General features: G+C 35.9%; 1 protein-coding gene across 3 annotated transcripts in view; it reads right to left on the bottom strand.

Annotated features, from left to right (window-relative positions):
- Positions 1-18299, bottom strand: part of VWA8 (von Willebrand factor A domain containing 8) — a 406775-nt gene that overhangs the window by 265153 nt on the left and 123323 nt on the right. For all 3 annotated transcript variants that reach the window (XM_037060277.1, XM_037060261.1, XM_037060267.1), the window contains 2 exons: positions 15016-15093; positions 9060-9175 (listed from right to left, as the gene is read on the bottom strand). In XM_037060277.1, coding sequence (XP_036916172.1) covers positions 9060-9175; positions 15016-15093 — 194 coding nt within the window. The remainder of the gene's footprint in view (positions 1-9059; positions 9176-15015; positions 15094-18299) is intronic.

Here is an 18299-nt window from a genome sequence, read left to right as displayed (position 1 = left end):
TATGCCGCAGAAAGGAAGAAGGAACTCCTACCCTTTGCCACATCATGGATGGAACTGGAAAGCATTATGCTGAGTGAAATAAGCCAGGCGGTGAAAGACAAATACCATATGATATCACCGTTAACAGGAATCTAAACAACAAAACGAACAAGCAAGCAAAATACGACCAATGACACTCAAATACGGAACAGGCTGACAGGGTCCAGAAGGGAGAGGGGAGACAATCATAGGGGAAAAGGGGATGGACTCACATGAATAAGTATAAAGGACACATGAACAATAATTAAGGTGGGGGGCAGAAAGGGGAGAGAGGTAGGGAGCACTGGCGGGGGCAGGGCTGGGAATATAAGACAGAAAACTGTCCTTGAATAAGAATTAAATAAAAAAATAAAATAAAATAAATAGACAGGGGGTGGTTAAGAATAGTATAGAAACTACAGAGGCCAAAGAACTTATATGTATGACCCATGGATGTGAACTAAACGGGGGAGGAATGTGGTTGGGAGGGGGATTGCAGGGCAGAAAGGAATAAAGGGGGGGGGAATGGGACAACTGTAGTAGCATAATCAATAAAATATATTTTAAAAATTTAAATTTTTAAATTCTGCATCAGGTAATTTCTCAGTAAGATTTCTTTCTTAGTTCATATGTCTGAAGAGCTTAAAAGGAAAGAATATATAAAATTCATTAACATAATTTCAAATGTTTGAAGATACTTAATTTAGGCAAGTTTTATAAAGAGGGTCACACAACTTTCAAAGGCCCATAAAAGTAATTAGATCTCATAGACTTATAGAGTAAGCTGAATAACACAAAACATTAATCTAGATTTCTTATAGACTTAAAAAATTCAATGGCAGTTTTAAAGTAAAAAAGTCTCTCTTAAAGTCCCCGAATAGTCTCTCTCACAAGAAAAATCATTCTTAAGGACAACAAAAAATTCACATAAAAATAATCATTGTAATTGTTTATCACTATGTTATGATAATTCTATCAGGCTTGTTATTTTTAAAAATTAATCAGCTATGAGCTTAAAGAATGTAGAAATTTTATGTAGATGTTTTTCATTTCATGTCACAAGGGAATGTCTGGAAAATGTAAGTAAACTAATTTGTTGGTGAATGAAAAATTTCCCCATTACCCCAATGACTGAGGCATTTAGTTAATCTTCATCTCTGATTAAATTCTTATAATTCTGCCCCAAGTTTCTATGCTAAAGGATCATCACCCCCCAAGATTTTCCAGAACTAAATAACTTAATGGAATGCAAAATACTTGGGTAGATTAGTTTTATAACAGTTAATTTTAATAAACTCTTCTACAATATTTTTTTGCATGTGAAAAAACTGATAATTTCCTGATCTTCTACATTTTCTTTCCTTTGTCCTCTTAGACTAGAGGATATTCATCTAGAAAATGGATTTTGCATCTAGCTCCAAGACTTGATGTACACATTATGGGCTATGAGGACAAGGTCCTTAGAGAGTCATTTCCTCAGATGGAGAAATGTTCCAATCTCAATTGAACTGGCATGAGCAAACAAATAAATAATGTTTTAATGAAATTAACAAAACAAGCCTAATACTTAATAAGTTTGATGTTTAATGAATTTAGCCTAGAGAATTTCTTTTGATAATAGACATGAATATATATTATGTCAATTTTTGTTGACATAAAATTTCTTTTCACTGCTTCTATATGGAATGAGGCCATAAAAAATACCCTGTACACACCAATAATTGTTTGTTTCATCCTGCCACTGTGCTATCTTGAAGAGAGGATTAGTAAAAAGGCTTTTGACTCAGTAGCCTTGCTAAAGTAAACAGATGATGTACAAACAAGATAGCTGTTTGACTTATTTGCAAAGGGTCATGCGATGGTAACCAAATAGAGTTTTATTGATAACATTGGAAGAATTAGCTGTTTGATTCAGTGAAATATTTATGAGTATGGAAAGTAAGCATTTTTTGTTTTTCAATTTTTAAGCATGAAATATTTCAAGCATACAGAAAATTACCAAGAATATTAAGCATTTTGTTCATCTCCACATCCCTACAGGTAACCCTCACCTTGAAATTAGTGGGTATCTTCCTGTCCACATTTTTATTTTGGTACATATGTATGAGTAACAAATATATTACATTCTTTAGTGTACTTAACATTTAATATAAGGGGCATCATATTCCAAACCTCCTCTTGCAAATTGCTTTTTTCATTCAATGTTAGGTTGTTATGATTTATACCTATCCATACAGGCAGAGAAAATGATCTACTTTATTTTAACTTCTACATAGTATTTCATTAAATGAATATGTCATTTTATATATTCATTTCCTACTGACAGGTTGTTTCCAATTTTTCATGCTTACAAACAATGATGCGATAAATATCCTTCTACACATCTTCTTACAAATACAGATAAGTCTATCTCTGAGGTAACATCAAGAAGTAGAATTGTCAAATAATATAGTATTAATATATTTAGGCATACAGATACTGTGCCATCAACCCCAAAGTTATGAAACTTCTATCTCAACGGCAGTCATGAAATCTCACTTTCTTCCACTCATGAAAAAAATTAATTTGCAGAAGTATATATTTTTAAGTATAAAATGATAGATGACTACTGTCTTAAATGTTATTTCCCTGATAAATAATGAAGTTGAGCATCTTCTCAAATATTTTTTTGGTCATTTGAGTTAACTTTTCTGTGCATGTCTACTCATCCTTTGCCTGTTTAGGGTTTATTCTTTTATCTCATTAATTAGTACTTAATAGTCCCAGAATATCAGTACTTTTGTGATTATAAATCTCATGGAACATCTCTTAATTTGTAACTTTTAAGTTGTAGAGTCACTTATGATGTTTTGTTGTATAATAGGATTTTACTATTTTGTATAAAATAAAGTAAATATTCCTCATTTTTAGCCACTTATTGACAAATCCATCCATTTCTACCCTGATTTATTAAGCCACCTCTAATATATACCAAATACCCATAGTGGGTCTGGTTCTGGGCTGTGTAGATTATTCTTAGGGTCTATTTCTCTTTTCTTGTACCAATACCACACTCTTATAATGAATATAGGTTTACATTAGATCTTGATACCAGGTAAAGTACACCTCCTTAATCTTCCTCAAAACTGCTTGACTATTTATTGGGCCTTTAAACTGCCATGATAATTTTGAGATTAGCTTGTCAAATTCATTAATAGCTTGGTGTTATCTGACTATGTTATACCTCTATATCAATTCAAGGTAAAACAGCCTTACAATACTGAATCTTACCTTTCATGAACATGGTATAACTTCCCATTTGTTTTAATCTTTTAGAGTTTTTGATAAACATTTATGTTTTTCTCCTTGAAACCATTAAATGTCATTCATTGTATTTATTTCTGGGTACTCAAAATTTTGCAATATTATTTTAAATAAGACTATTACTAAAAATTAGACTTTCTCATTGACTATTACTGGAATATGAGAATATTATTACTGATTTGGGTGTGTAAGTAATGTCCCTAAACTCTATTTGTTCTAATAATTTATATGCAGTTTCTTCTGAATTTTTTATGTAGCCAATTTTATAACCATGGACAGATACACTGGTTAAAAAAGTATAGAAAGATGATATTTTTCTTTTGTTCCTAGCTCTAAAGGAAATATATCAAGTATTCCATCTAAAAATATTTGCTGTAAGTTTTTGGTAAATGCACTTTATCAGATTAAAAAATTTCTTTTCCATTCATAGTTTACTAAGAATATTCCTGATTAACTAAAAATTTTGTTTGTTTTTTCCTTTGGTTTGTTTTTAAGTTTTGCTGTGTATTATCAAATACCTTTTACTCATTTAAAAAAATATTTTCCCACTAATGTGTTAATATAGTAAATTAAAAATATAATTTCTTCACATTCATCAGACAATTTTAAATTGCTCATGACTAAAAAAGAAAAATAAATATTTTGCTAGATTTGGTTTGCTAGTATTTCATTTAAGAGTTTTTCACCCATTCTAATAATTTGACTTATAATTTACTTTTCATGCATTATTCTTGTCTGATTTACATATCAATATTATATTAGAGTCAAAGTGAATTTCTATGTTTTCAAAGTTTGTTTATCCTTTAAAATAGTTTCTATGTGTAGGGATATATACATATATTTCTTGACAATCTGGTAAAACTTGACAAAACCACCAAAAGGTGTAATTTTTTAAATAAGATATATACTGCTAATTCAATTTATTTCAAGGTTATGGGTATATTTGAAATTTTTATCCTTTCTTGACACATTTTGGTAATATACACGATTCTATAATACCATCCTTTTTTATGTTTTTTGTAAATATTGACTTTAAGGGCAATTCTGTTACTTTCTCCTTCTAATACTATTTACTTGTACTTTTTTCTCTTTCATATTAATTAGATTTAATGGGAATATATCTATTAATATTTTAAAAGAATCACCTTTCGTTTTAACTGCTCTTCTTTATGGTAGCTTTGATTTGTCAATTGTTTCTGTCATATATTTTGACGCTATATTCCATCTGATGTGTGAACAATTCGGCACTATTAAATCTACTAAATTAAGCTTCTTTCCTCATCTTCTTTACTCCTGATCTGATTTTGACATTGACGTATATTTTGTCTAATAATAATACGATGTATCTTCTCTTTTGGTTAGTATTTTTCTGGTATATCTTCCTATACCTTCACCTCTGACCTTTCTATTATGTTTTAGATGTGACTTGTAAGAGCACATAACTAACTAGGTTTTGTTTTTAAAATTTAATCAGGATCTCTAGCTTTCAACTAGAAAGTTTAATCTTGTGTGATATTTCTGCTTGTTTCTAATATTATTTCATGTTTACTCTTTAGACTGATTTTTTTTCACCTTGCACTCTTTTTATTTCTACTCACGTTTTTAAGTATATTTTATTGATTATGATATTACAGTTGTCCTGTTTTTTTCTCCCCTTTATTCTCCTTCACCCTGCAACACCCCTCCCACCAGCATTCTCCCACCTTAGTTTTTGTCCATGGGTCGTACTTATAAGTTCTTTGGCTTCTCCATTTCCTATACTATTCTTAACTTCCCCCTGTCTATTTTGTATGTACCAATTATGCTTCTTATTCTCTGTAGCTTTTCCCCCATTCTCCCCTCATCCCCTCCCCACTGATAACCCTCCATCTGATCTCCATTTCTGTGATTCTGTTCCTATTCCAGTTGTTTGCTTAGCTTGTTTTTATTTTTTAAGATTCAGTTGTTGATACTTGTGAGTGTGTTGCCATTTTACTGTTCATATTTTTCATCATCTTCTTTTTCTTAGATAAGGCCCTTTAACACTTCATACAATGAGGGCTTGGTGATTAGGAACTCTTATAACTTGACCATGTCTTGATCTTGGGAAGCATTTTATCTGCCCTTCTATTCTAAATGATAGTTTTGCTAGATAGAACAATCTTGGATGTAGGTCCTTGCCCTTCATGACTTGAAATACTTCTTTCCAGCCCCTTCTTGCCTGCAAGGTGTCTCTGGAGAAATCAGCTGATAGTCTAATGGGCACTCCTTTGTAGATAACTCTCTCCTTTTCTCTTGCTGCTTTTAAGATTCCCTCCTTCTCTTTAATCTTGGGTAATGTAATTATGATGTGCCTTGGTGTGTGCTTCCTTGGGTCCAAGTTCTTTGTGACTCTCTGAGATTCCTGGACTTCCTGAAAGTCTATTTCCTTTGCCAGACTAGGGAAATTCTGCTTCATTATTTTTTTCAAATAAGTTTTTGATTTCTTGCTCTTCCTCTTCTCCCTCTGGCACTCTTATGATTTGGATGTTGGAACATTTAAAGTTGTTCTGGAGGTTCCTTAGCCTCTTCTCATTTTCTTGAATTCTTGTTTCTTCATTCTGTTCTGGTGGAATGACTATTTCTTCCTTTTCTTCCAAATTGTTGATTTGAGTCCTAGTTTCCTTCCCATCATTATTGGTTTCCTGTATATTTTCCTTTATTTCACTTTGCATAGCCTTCAGTTCTTCCTGTATTTTGTGTCCATACTCAACCATTTCTGTGAGCATTCTGTTTACCAATGTTTTGAACTCTGCATCTGATAGGTTGGCTATCCATCGCTTAGTTCTGTTTTTGGAGCTTTAATCTGTTTTTTCATTTGGGCCATATTTTTTTTTGTCTTGGTGAGACTGTTACATTCTCAGGGGCGGAGCCTTAAGTATTTGCCAAGTGGGGGGGGGCAACCCAGGTTGCCGTGTTGTGGTGCTTTCTGTGGGGGAGGGGTCGGAGAGGGAACAAAGCTGCTTGCTTGTGCTCTCAGCTGGTTTGCAGTCATTTCCCCCTGCTCTGACAAGCAAACTGGGCCCTTCTGGTGCTGATTTCCAGGTGGGTTGGTGTGTGTACATTCTAGGACCCTGTGGGTCTCTCCAACAAACTCTCCAGTGAGGCTGGAAGCTTCTCCTGCAGCTGCACCCCTCAGAGATTCTTACAACTAGAAGTTTGAGCCCTTCTTTCCCTGGGTTGCATGGTCTGTCTGCCAGATGTACCTCCCTGCTTATCCACATACAAATGTGGACCATCTCGTCTGCCAGTAGCCACCTTGCCCTAGTCCTCCAGCTGCCTCCTTGCTGCACATCCAATCTATTCCAGCTGCCCATTTCCACCCCTCCTACCAGTCCGAATGAATGTTTCTTCTTTAACTCCTTGGTTGTTGGACTTCCACACAGTTTGATTTTCTGGCATTTCTCATTATTTCTTGTTTTAAATTTGTTGTCCTTTTTTTGATTGTGAGAGGAAGTAACATGTTTCTACCTACACCTCCATCTTGGCTGGAAGTCTATTTCTACTTAATATTGTATTAATCAAGTTTTCTCTGTTGGTTACTTCCAGGTCTACTGGATCCACTTCCATTCTTTTTTATGTTTATCCAAAATTTATATATGCATACTTAAATAAACAAAGTCTAAAGGGGTCAAATACTACTCTTCCTAAAAAATAGAAGAATTTGAGCATTCATTTCTCTTTTTTCAGTTTCTATAGTCTTTTGTTTACTGTTTAATTTTATTCTGTTGTTAATTATTTCCCCACATTAGTATTCATTTATACAACCTCTTTTACAATATATTTAAATTATCAATATATTTACCTATTTCCATCCTCATCATTATTTGCTTGCAAGTCTTTCCTTCTGATTTCAGTTTCCTTCTTGCTGAAATATTTGCCTTTGTATTTATTTCAGCAAGGCAGTAAACTTAGTCTTCATCAAAAATGTTATTTAGCTAAGCAGAGACTTCTTGGGTTGATGGTTATTTTCACTCAACACTTTCAAGATGCCATCTACTCCTCTGGGAATCTATTGTTGCTGATCTGAAGTTACCAGTTTAATATTGCTCCTTTGTATGTATTTTCTGCTCACAATTTTTAAGTTGCTCATTGTTTAAATACTATGCAGTAATATCACAATGCATATTTGTTCTGCAAACTCTAATCACTCTCATTTATTTCTTAGATCAATTCATATTACTTGATTTATTTTCATTTGTTTTTAAAAATAAAGGATATTGAAAGTTGATTTAACTACCAGGGCATAAATAAAGTTCTGTAAAATGTGATTATTTCATGCTAATATATGCAAAGTATTATTTCGCCTTGGCTCCAAAACTGTTTATATTGTTTAGCACTGACTATTTACTTCTATAAATACATGTCTATAACCAAGTTCTGATGAAGAAAATACCTGGGTAGGTAATGGCTGCTTATGGTTTAATCAGCTCATGACCCTGAAAACTAAGCACTTAAAGCATTTTTTTTCTAATTTTCATTTGGAAGTCTAGCGTGCTTTTATTAAAAAGAGAATTTTACTATTTTTCATAATTATTAGTTATTCAAAGAATTACTGTAAAGACATTGGAGAGGAGCCTCATTTTAGCTGGATACACCAAACTCAACTTGCAACAAAAGGAGCTTACTTTACAAGTCAAATTATGCACTGAGTTGAATTTGTAGAGGACAATTATAGATTCTCCTAATTTGAAAATAGATTCTCTTTTAACTCCATTTATGTATTAAGGAATGAATAAACAACAGTTATAACCATCATAAAAATACTACACAGATCATATGCAAAGAGCCTAAAACAGGTCCCCAACCTCCAATCTGCAGACAGGTACTGGTAAGACCCAGGCCACACAGAAGGAGGGGGTGGCTGGTAAGTGAACTCACATTACTGAATTCTGCCTCCTGTCTCCCCCTCCCCTTTGGAAAAATTATCTTCCATGAAACTGGTCCCTGGTGTGCTTGGGGACCACTGGTCTAAAAGAAACTTCTGGGCCTACTGAATATTGTTCTTAATCTTTCTTATTATTCTTTTTTAATCCTCACCCAAGAATATGTTTATTGATTTTAGAGAGAGAGGAAGAGGGAGAAAAATATTGATCGGTTGCCTTCCATCCACACCCTAACCAGAGACTGAACCCAGGGCCTAGGTATGTTCCCTGACCAGGGATTGCACCTGCAAACTTGTACAGGACGACACCAACCAACTGAGCCACCCAGCCAGGGCTTACTATTCTTTTAAAACAGTTTCATGACAAGTGTAATTCTGTAAGAAAATTTTATAAGCCAATTATTTATAACCACTAACAAATGGGTATGAAAAATACTAGTGTAGACTGAAAAGATGTTTGTTTTGTTCAATTTGGGCAACAGGGAAGTGCTGTAAAGCATGGAAAGTTCCAACAGAAATTTGGGAGGCACGAAGTGTAATGATTAAGAACACTAACACAGAAAACTCATGACACTAGCATTCAAACCCCAAACATACTTTTACATATTTACCACTATATGACTTGAGCCAAGTGACTTAGAAAGCTTTCTTTTCTATAATACCTCTTAAAATTGTTATGCCTATGTAAGACAATGTTCTGAAACTGAACACAAGGCTGAAATAGCTACCTACATATTCAGACCAATATTTTTTCCAGACTACCAATCAAACGTATGTCACTATTTTCGCAAAGATGCAGAAACTTGAATTCAGTGAGACAGGGGAATGTGGTTACCTGGAAAGGCAGGCTTTAGTGACAGCACCGTGAAGGTTTTCATTAGGGTACTGGGACAGCCGACGAGAAATCCGCAATAGCTGTCTGGTAGAAAGTGATGCTGCCAATGACTGTGCCTATTAAAAGGCAAACACAGCCTGTTAAGAGTCTTGTTTCAACTTGCTGCAAGTCCCTTTAAATGGGTATCATAGCAGAATTCATTATTCCTGAAGGACAAGGTTCAACTTAAAATACATATGTACTGTGAATGAATTACACATAAAAACAAACAGAAAGCAATGAACATTTCAAACATTCTTGAAGATAGTTTTTTTAGTCTATGAAAAGTGTTTATCAATTAAATTGTTTTCATTGTACTAAATGCTGTATATATATATATATTTTTTGGGGGGGTGGAGGCTGAATGGAGGAAGGATATAAAATAGCCCTTATGTACAATTAAATATTTTTAATTTTTTTCTGCTTACACAAAGCTGAATTGTTAAGCTATCCTAAAAATGCTTAGAGATTTAAGTAAATCTATGGCTTTTGAAATACAAAAAAGAGTAATGGGCAATTTAGGCTGCTGACCACAGAGATGTCAATGAATTTGTCCCTTCAGTGGCAGCTTGCGGTGCAGAATCCTTCCCCTATGCTGTCAGGATAAATTTACTTGTTTTCTGGTACTTCCCGAAATCCCAATGGTAGAGTTGCTAGTGCAGAACTTAGGACATGTAAATACCAATAAATGTTTACTAACTTGATTTTAAAATTACCTTGCAGGAAGCATAATGTAATGGTAAAGATTATAAGCTCTGAAATAAAAAAAGACAAGGTCCCATTTATTAGCTATGTGACCTTGAGAAATTTCTTAATTTCTTCAAGCCTAAGTTCCTCATCTTTACAATAGCAATAATGATGTCTTGATTTAAGGTCATTTTGAGAATTAAATTAGAAAATTATTCTAAAGCACTTAGCGTAGGGCACATACGGATATGCAACAAATACTAGTAATTATAGTTAAAAGCCCCTTCAAAATAAAAAAAAAATCTAATGGAAGAACAGAATGTAACCTATACATTAGAATTAACTTAATGAATCAGGTTATTACTGGCTGAATTAATAACTTAGATCAGTAACAAGAGGAGAGAAAGGATTGTCACTGAAAACCAGAGGAAAGAAGAACTTTGAAGCAATTGGCCTTTGGCGGGTTGGGGGGTGGGGGCAGAACAGGCCTGAGTGAAATGTCACAGAGTGACGAAGGCAGTACAGCGGCTCTGAGCACCTGAGGGAATGGAGAAAGGAACTCTATGACATTAACAAAGGGCTCAAAATGGACAATTAGAAGATGAAAAAGACATACTAAACATTTGCTTGTTTTCAACATTTCACTTAAGGTCATCTCTACATGTCCCAAGAAGAAAGAGTGAATTGACTTTTCCTTCCTCATGTATTTCATAGCTCTATGAAATACTGCTCTGCTGTTATTAGCATTATATTTCAGCTACAACATGGGTTAGTTCAACGGCTCTTTGGGGACTAGGTCGGGAGCATGACCACCTTTTATAACATATCTTTTTTTTCCTATTAAAAAACACAAAGTTTCAAAGAAGTCACCTCTAAGCAAATATTGTTTCATCTTGCTTCTAACAAATTTGTGTTCTAGGCCTGGAGACAATATTTAAATATAAGAAAGAAAAATTGCAATTCAAAATAGCATATAATTTAATCCCAAAATAAGTGGAGCACTTGCTTGAAATGTTCAGGTGGGAAGGAGAAATGCTACAGACAAAAGGCATAAATGCATAAGGAACAGAAATACATGTAGAACATGAGGAAACCAGCCCAGCTGTATTAGAAGGCTGCTGAGAGCTTTGCTCCCACATAACAAAGACCTGTGACTGACACTTTGAGGAGTTTGGCCTGGCTCCTAAAGGCAGTAGGGCTTTTTTATGTGCAACAAAGAAACATGAGTTTAGAAAGATTAATCCGGCAGCTGTATGTAAAGTAGTTGAAGGGCAGACAGAATTGAGACAGGAATCTGCCTACAAAAAGATAAAGTTCTACAGTGAGGTTACTAGCAAAAAGAATAGAAGGGATCAAAAAAATATCTCAAAGGGTTTGACAACTGATGGATATCAGAAAAAAGGAAGAACTGAGGACAAGATTATTTCAGTCAGTATGACTGAAAGTATCAGCAGTTAAGTATGACTCAGCAATTCCCATCCTTAATGCCTGGGACCATGACTATCTTAATCATAGAAAATGTTTGACAGATAACTCCAACGAGAGGATTCTCATGACAAGAGTCCTAATAAACCCCATGGTAACTTCCTAGGGTACACCATCCTATTCTCATTCCAAGTGTGACACAGTTCAGGCTTCACCTTTCATTCCAGCGATCAGTAAGTGTTTCTCATGATTTTGAAAAATACCAGGTCTCTCAGTTAAAGCCAAAATGCTTTTCAATAATATCCAGTGTTTTTTAAACAATGAGAATAAAGCTTTACATTCAGCCATTGTAGTGCTGAATAAAGGGTTTGGTTACCTCTGTTCTCACAGTAGCCATTAAACATTGAGAGTATACTTTAGTTGAAAAATATATTTAATATTTATAATACCAAATTTCCAACTGTAGTTTTATCTTGCAAAAAACCAAGTTAGAATATGAGCACATTCCCTTAATTACTGTGGCCGTACAGTTTAAGAGTATACTTTAAGGATTTTTCATATTAGCATGATTAATAATAGTACTTCAGCTAAAAGATATAAGGATTCTGATCAAAATTATTAAAAATAATTTTTCTGCCCTGCCTGGTATAGCTCAGTGGATTGAGCACGGGCCTGCAAACCAAACAACCACGGTTTGATTCCCAGCCAGGGCATATGCCTGGGTTGCAGGCCAGTTCAAGAGGCAACCATATACTGATATTTCTCTTCCTCTCTCCTTCCCTTCACCTCTAAAGATAAATAAATAAAATCTTGAAAAACAATAACAGTAATTTTTCTCTTATTCCTCTTAAAGAATTATTTTCTTTTTCCAAAATGCAACATGTTTTCCAGGAGATAAAATTCTAGAGACAATCTATTAATTAATCAATTTATTCACTCATTCATCAAACATTTAAGTATCTACTACGTCTCAGGCACCAGACTAGAAAATGATAATAAGAGAATGCAAAAGACTTGTCCTCAAGGGGTTCAAATACTAATTGGAGAGATAAAAATACACTGTGATACAATTTGGTCAATATAAAAAGGTCAATATAAAAAGCATATGCCAAACATCACAATAGAAGATTGGATATAGAGGTTACTCATGCCTAAGGGGACTAAGAGACACCTGCTACAACAGGGAACCTGACTGCAAGTGAACAGAGAAAAAGCACACTCCAGGCATTATCTAAGGCAGAGACATTTGGGGTAAGTGCTGGGCTTAGACAACAGCGAGACGCAGCATGTGGACGAGCTAAGGGTGCTTTTCAAAGGAGGCTGTAGGAAAGGAGGCTGGAAAAGCAGCCAGGGTGGGATGGAACCGGCCTCACAGGCTGTCCTTCAGACTTCAGACAAAGAGAATCCATCTCTTAAAAGCTGTAAAGAACGGGAAGAACTTAGGAAATAAATTAGGGAAAGATCATTTCTGGGACAAATAGAAGATTCATTCATTTATTCATTCATTCATTTAACAGATATTTATTGAACATCTCCTACATAGTAGGCAAAGTTCCAGATGCTGGGAATACAGCAGGGAGCAAAATAAATAAAACTCACCATCTAAGAACTAAAATCTGAGTGAGGGGAAACAGACAAAAAAAAATGAGTAAAACAACCCTGACTGGCATGGCATCACCTCACAGAGGGCAAGGTCACCAGTTTGATTCCTGGTCAGAGCACAAGTCAGCATTACGGGCCTAGTCCCCAGCTGGGGATGTACAAAAGGCAACTGACTGATGTTTCTCTCACACATTGATGTTTCTTCCCTTCATTAAAAAAAATGAATAAAACGCCCTGGCTGGTATAGCTCAGTGGATTGAGGGCGGGCCTGCGCACCACACGATCGCAGTTAGATTCCCAGTCAGGGCACATGCCTGGGTTGCAGGCCAGTTCCCAGCAGGGGACTCACGAGAGGCAACCATACATTGATGTTTCTCTCCTTCTCTCCTTCCTTTCCTCTCTAAAGATAAATAAATAAAATCTTTCTAAAAAAAATTTAAAAAATGAATAAAACATATTATATCAAAGGGTAATAAACCCTATGAAAAACCTTAAAACAGAGAGAAAAGAATAAAGTGGGGAGGATATATGATTTTAAATAGAGTGCTTCAGGAAGCCTTCACTGAAAAGAAGACATCTGAGCAAATCCAATCAGGGCAAGGCAGCAAACCTGTAGCTACCTTGAAGGAGGACCTGAGTGGCAAGGGCGCTAGGGCATTCAAGTGGCAAGGGTGCTAGTTTGTTCAAGGACCAAAAAGGAGAATGGTGTAACCAAAAAGAATGAGTGAGGGGAAAGCAGTTGGAGATGAGGTCTCCTGTGATAGCTAGAAAACAGTCCCTCCCCGCAAAAGATATTCACATCCTAATCACTGAAACCTGTGAATTTTACCTTCCATGGCAAAGCTGACTCTGCAGACAGCATTAAAGATTTTTGAGATGTGGAGATTATCCTGCATTATCTGGATGGCCACTAAATGAAGTTATGCATCCTTATGAAAAAGAAGCAGAAAAATATCTGACACAGACACACAGAGTGAAGGTGATGTGAACATGGGGGTAAAAAGTCAAGTGACAAGGCCATGAGTCAAGGAACACCAGCAGCCACCAGAAACTGGCAGAGGAAGGGAATGGATTCTTCCTTTGAACTTCCAAGGGAATGTGATTCTGCTGACACCTGGATTTTAGCTTCATTTCAAACTTTTGGTGTCCAGAACTGTGAGAAAATAAAGTTTTTTTTGTCATAAATCACCAATTTATGATAATGTGTAATAACAACACAGGAAAGTAATAGAGGACCATAAAAGGAATGGATTATTGGTGAAGAAGGCAGACAAGAGAAAGTAACAACATTCTAGGAGAAAGATTATGAAATCTAATACAAGTATAATACCTGACAATAGATCAGAGCACAGAATAGACATCAAGATACTAAATTAATAAGATTTTCTTTCAAATTAAGTAGAAATACTGGGAAAGCAAGGAATCAACAGTGATGTTGAGGTTTCTAATTTAGATAATTTAGTAGACAAGTTATTAACAAAGTCAAGAAATCAAATAAGGAATAGGTAGATTTACAGGGGAAAGAGTGTTTATTCACAACCTTCTCATCATCACAACCTCCCATCATCACAACCTCCCTATGAGATATATGGTGCTGTTCCCATTTTACAGATGAGAACACTGAGACTTGGAATTAGATGGTGACAGCTCTAGAGCTTTCCAACATACTATTCCAGCATGGAAATATAATTAGAAATAAAGAATCGATCAGAAAAGAGAAGTTAGAAGCTGAAGATAAAGACATAGGCATTACTGTAAAGATAGTACTTGAAGCCATAGGAGATGAGATTGCTCAGTATAGGAGACAGAAGGAGCAAAGCTGAACCCCAGGAGTACCAAGTATCATATTTTGCCATGTATAATGCCTCCCGTGTATAATATGCACCGATGTTTTGCAAATTATACATAAGAATTAGTACTATCCATGTATAATGCGCATCCTTACTTTCCCCTAAAAAATTTGGGCAAAAAGGGCGCACCGTACACAGCAAAATATGGTACACCTCTACAGCTAAAATTTTTTCCTATGATATCAGCCATGAGGAGCTGGAAGAAATGTAAAACTCATTAAAAGAGTAAAACATATTCATAGGACAAAGCATAACACGGGCATGAAAATACCAGCTTAAAAAACAGATGTTAAAGCACTGAATTCTAAGAACAAAGAGCAGCAGCCTGTCAACAACAGAAAATCCCAACTTACCGTTGGATCCTGTGTTTCTCTGAGTTTGTAAGTAAATGATAACAATTTGTCCAAAGCTTCCTGAGGCATATTAGGGACCTATTTTATAAGAGAATTGAGGAAAGACAGAAAGAACGAATTAGAATATCTGATCGACGAATCAAAAATCATAGCTACTTAACAAATAATACCTTACATCTTTAATTCATGGAAAATTTACTTATTCATCTTCTCAGAAAATGCTTACATCAAACCATTCGCCTTTCTCTTTAAGAATCAGGTAATTAAGCCCTGGCTGGTGTAGCTCAGTGGATTGAGCTCGGGCCTGCGAATCACACGATCGCGGTTCAATTTCCACTCAGGGCACATGCTGGGTTGCAGGCCAGTTCCCAGCAGGGGACTCACAAGAAGCAACCATACACTGATATTTCTCTCCCTCTCTCCTTCCCTTCCTCTCTAAAGATAAATAAATAAAATCTTAAAAAAAAAGAATCAGGTAATTAAAACCAAGCTACTCTTCCTATTTACAATTCTACCACCAGCTAAAACTGAAAGGAGCCTCTAATTCAGAGATTGGCATATAATATGTCTATAAAAAATTCATATCTTGGACTTCCAGCCAAGATGGAGGCGTAGGTAGACATATTCTGCCTCCTAGCACAACCAAAAGAAGGACAACAACAATTTAAAAACAAAAAAAAAACAGAACTGAAAGAAAATCGAACTATATGGTAACCAACAACCAGGGAGGTAAAGAAAACACATCCATCCAGGCTGGTAGGAGGAACAGGGAGGGGAAGAGAGGGGCAGCTGGGCAAAGAGAAGTCAAGGCAAGGCGGTGGCTCACAGACCCAGTGAGGTGGCGGATTGTGGAACAGGGTGCACAAGGCTGCAGCTGGTGGGCAAGGCATCAGCGGGCAGACTAGGGGGTCCACTGAGAAACCGGGAGAAACAACTGGGGAGTGGGATGCACTGCACAACCCAGGGCCCCCGCGACGGGAAATAAAGCCTCAAACCACTCACTGAAAACACCTGTGGGGATTGAGGGCCCAACAGGAGAAATTCCCAGCTTCACAGGAGAGTTCCCTGGAGAGACCCACAGGGTTCTAGAATACACATAAGCCCACCCACACAGGAACCAGAACCAGAAGGGCCCAATTTGCTTGTGGGAAGTGGAGGAAATGAGTGAAATATGGCAGAGGGCAGAGCAAACGCCATTGTTCCCTCTTGGACCCCTCCCCCACATACAGCCTCACCACACAGTGACAGGGGTTACCCAGCCTGGGTGAACACCTAAGTCTCCACCCCTCACCACCTAACAGGCTCATCAAGACAAAAAAATGGCCTGAATGAAAGAACAGATCAAAGTTCCAGAAAAAATACAACTAAGCAATGAACAGATAGCCAACCTATCAGATGCACAGTACAAAATACTGATAATCAGAATGCTCACATATTTCATTGAATTTGATCACACATTAGATGAAAAAATGAAGGCTATACTAAGTGAAATGAAGGCAAATGTACAGGGAACCAATATTGATGGAAAGAAAACTGGGACTCAAATCAAGGGAGTGCACCAGAAGGACGAAAGAAACATCCAACCAGAAAAGAATAAAGAAATGAGAATTCAAAAAAATGAGGAGAAACTTAGGAACCCCCAGGACATATTTAAACACTCCAACATCAGAATCATAGGGGTACCAGAAGGAGAAGAGGAAGAGCAACAAGTAGAAAGGTTATCTGAACAAATAATAAAAGAGAACTTCCATTCTGGCAAAGGAAATAGACTTCCAGGAAGTCCAGGAAGCTCAGAGAGTTCCAAAGAAGTTGGACCCAAGGAGGAACACACCAAGGCATATCATAATTACATTAGCCAAGATTAAAATGAAGGAGAGAATTCTAAAAGCAGCAAGAGAAAAGGAGACAATTACCTACAAAAGAGTTCCCATAAGAGTATCAGCTGTTCTCTCAAAAGAAACCTTAGAGGCAAGAAGGGGCTGGAAAGAAGTATTCCATGTCATGAAATCCAAAGACGTACACCCAACATTGCTCTATCCAGCAAAGCTTTCATTTGTAATGGAAGGGCAGATATAGTGCTTCTCAGATAAGGTCAAGTTAAAAGAGTTCATCATCACCAAGCCCTTATCATAGGAGATACCAAAGGCATTTATCTAAGAAAAAGAAGATAAAAATATGAACAGTAAAATGACAGCAAACTCACAATCATTAACAACCACACCTAAAAAAGAAAACAAAAGCAACTAAGCAAACAACTAGAACAGGAACAGAACCACAAAAATGAAGATCACATGGAGGGTTAGCAACAGGGGAGTGGGAGGAGAGAGGGGGAAAAGGTACAGAGAGTAAGTAGCATAGATGGTAGATAGAAAACAGAAAGTGGGAGGGTAAGAATAGTACGGGAAATGTAGAAGCCAAAGAACTTACATCTATGACCCATAGACATGAACTAAAGGGGGGAAGGAATGTGGGTGGGAGGGGGTGCGCAGGGCAGAGGGGAGTGAAGGGGGGCAATGGGATAACTGTAATAGAATAATTGATAAAATATATTTAAAAATAAATCTTATATTTGTTATAAAAAACCTTTCATATATTATCATTTCATTTTTTGTTAGCTTTAGCATAATTTTTTAGGCCCTATATAATTTAGGCCCTTTCTTACTGAACCCAAACTTATTCATTTAGTAGTAATCTTACTGCAAGACTACTAAGTCACATAAGGTATCCTTGTATCAGGAATGGATGCTCAAGCTGTCCATTTTTTCACGTTGCATACCTAAGCAACATGATCAGTTTCTCAATGAACTATAAAGAGTAGTTACCCAAATAACACATATAGATTGCCCTAACTATAACAAATTTAATCTAATTAAATATTTAGTTGATTATAAGAAAATATTAGTTAATAATATATTTAAAACTTTAGTTTAAAAAATAAGGAAGAAATGTTAAAATAATGACTCAGTGACTAGTAGTCTGTGGCCATTTCAGAAGCAAACTGTTCAGGGTTTATTTGGTAATTTAAGTGATTTAAACTTTTTAAAATTCTAAGTTCTATTCAGTACATACTTTATCTCACTTATTCTTTAAATCAATCCTGTGATGTAAACAGTATTATCACCATCTTTTTAAAAATATATTTTATTGATTATGCCATTACAGTTGTCCCACTTTCCCCCCTTTATTCCCCTTCACCCTGCACACCCCCTCCCCACCATTTCCTACCTTTAGTTCATGTCCATGTGTCACAAGTTTTTTAGCTTCTACATTTCCCATATTATTCT

The sequence above is a fragment of the Sturnira hondurensis genome, unplaced genomic scaffold (genome assembly GCF_014824575.4).
Source record: "Sturnira hondurensis isolate 20B ecotype Veracruz unplaced genomic scaffold, ASM1482457v3 Scaffold0001074, whole genome shotgun sequence".
Taxonomy (NCBI): domain Eukaryota; kingdom Metazoa; phylum Chordata; class Mammalia; order Chiroptera; family Phyllostomidae; genus Sturnira; species Sturnira hondurensis.
This window is presented reverse-complemented; position numbering and strand designations above follow the sequence as displayed.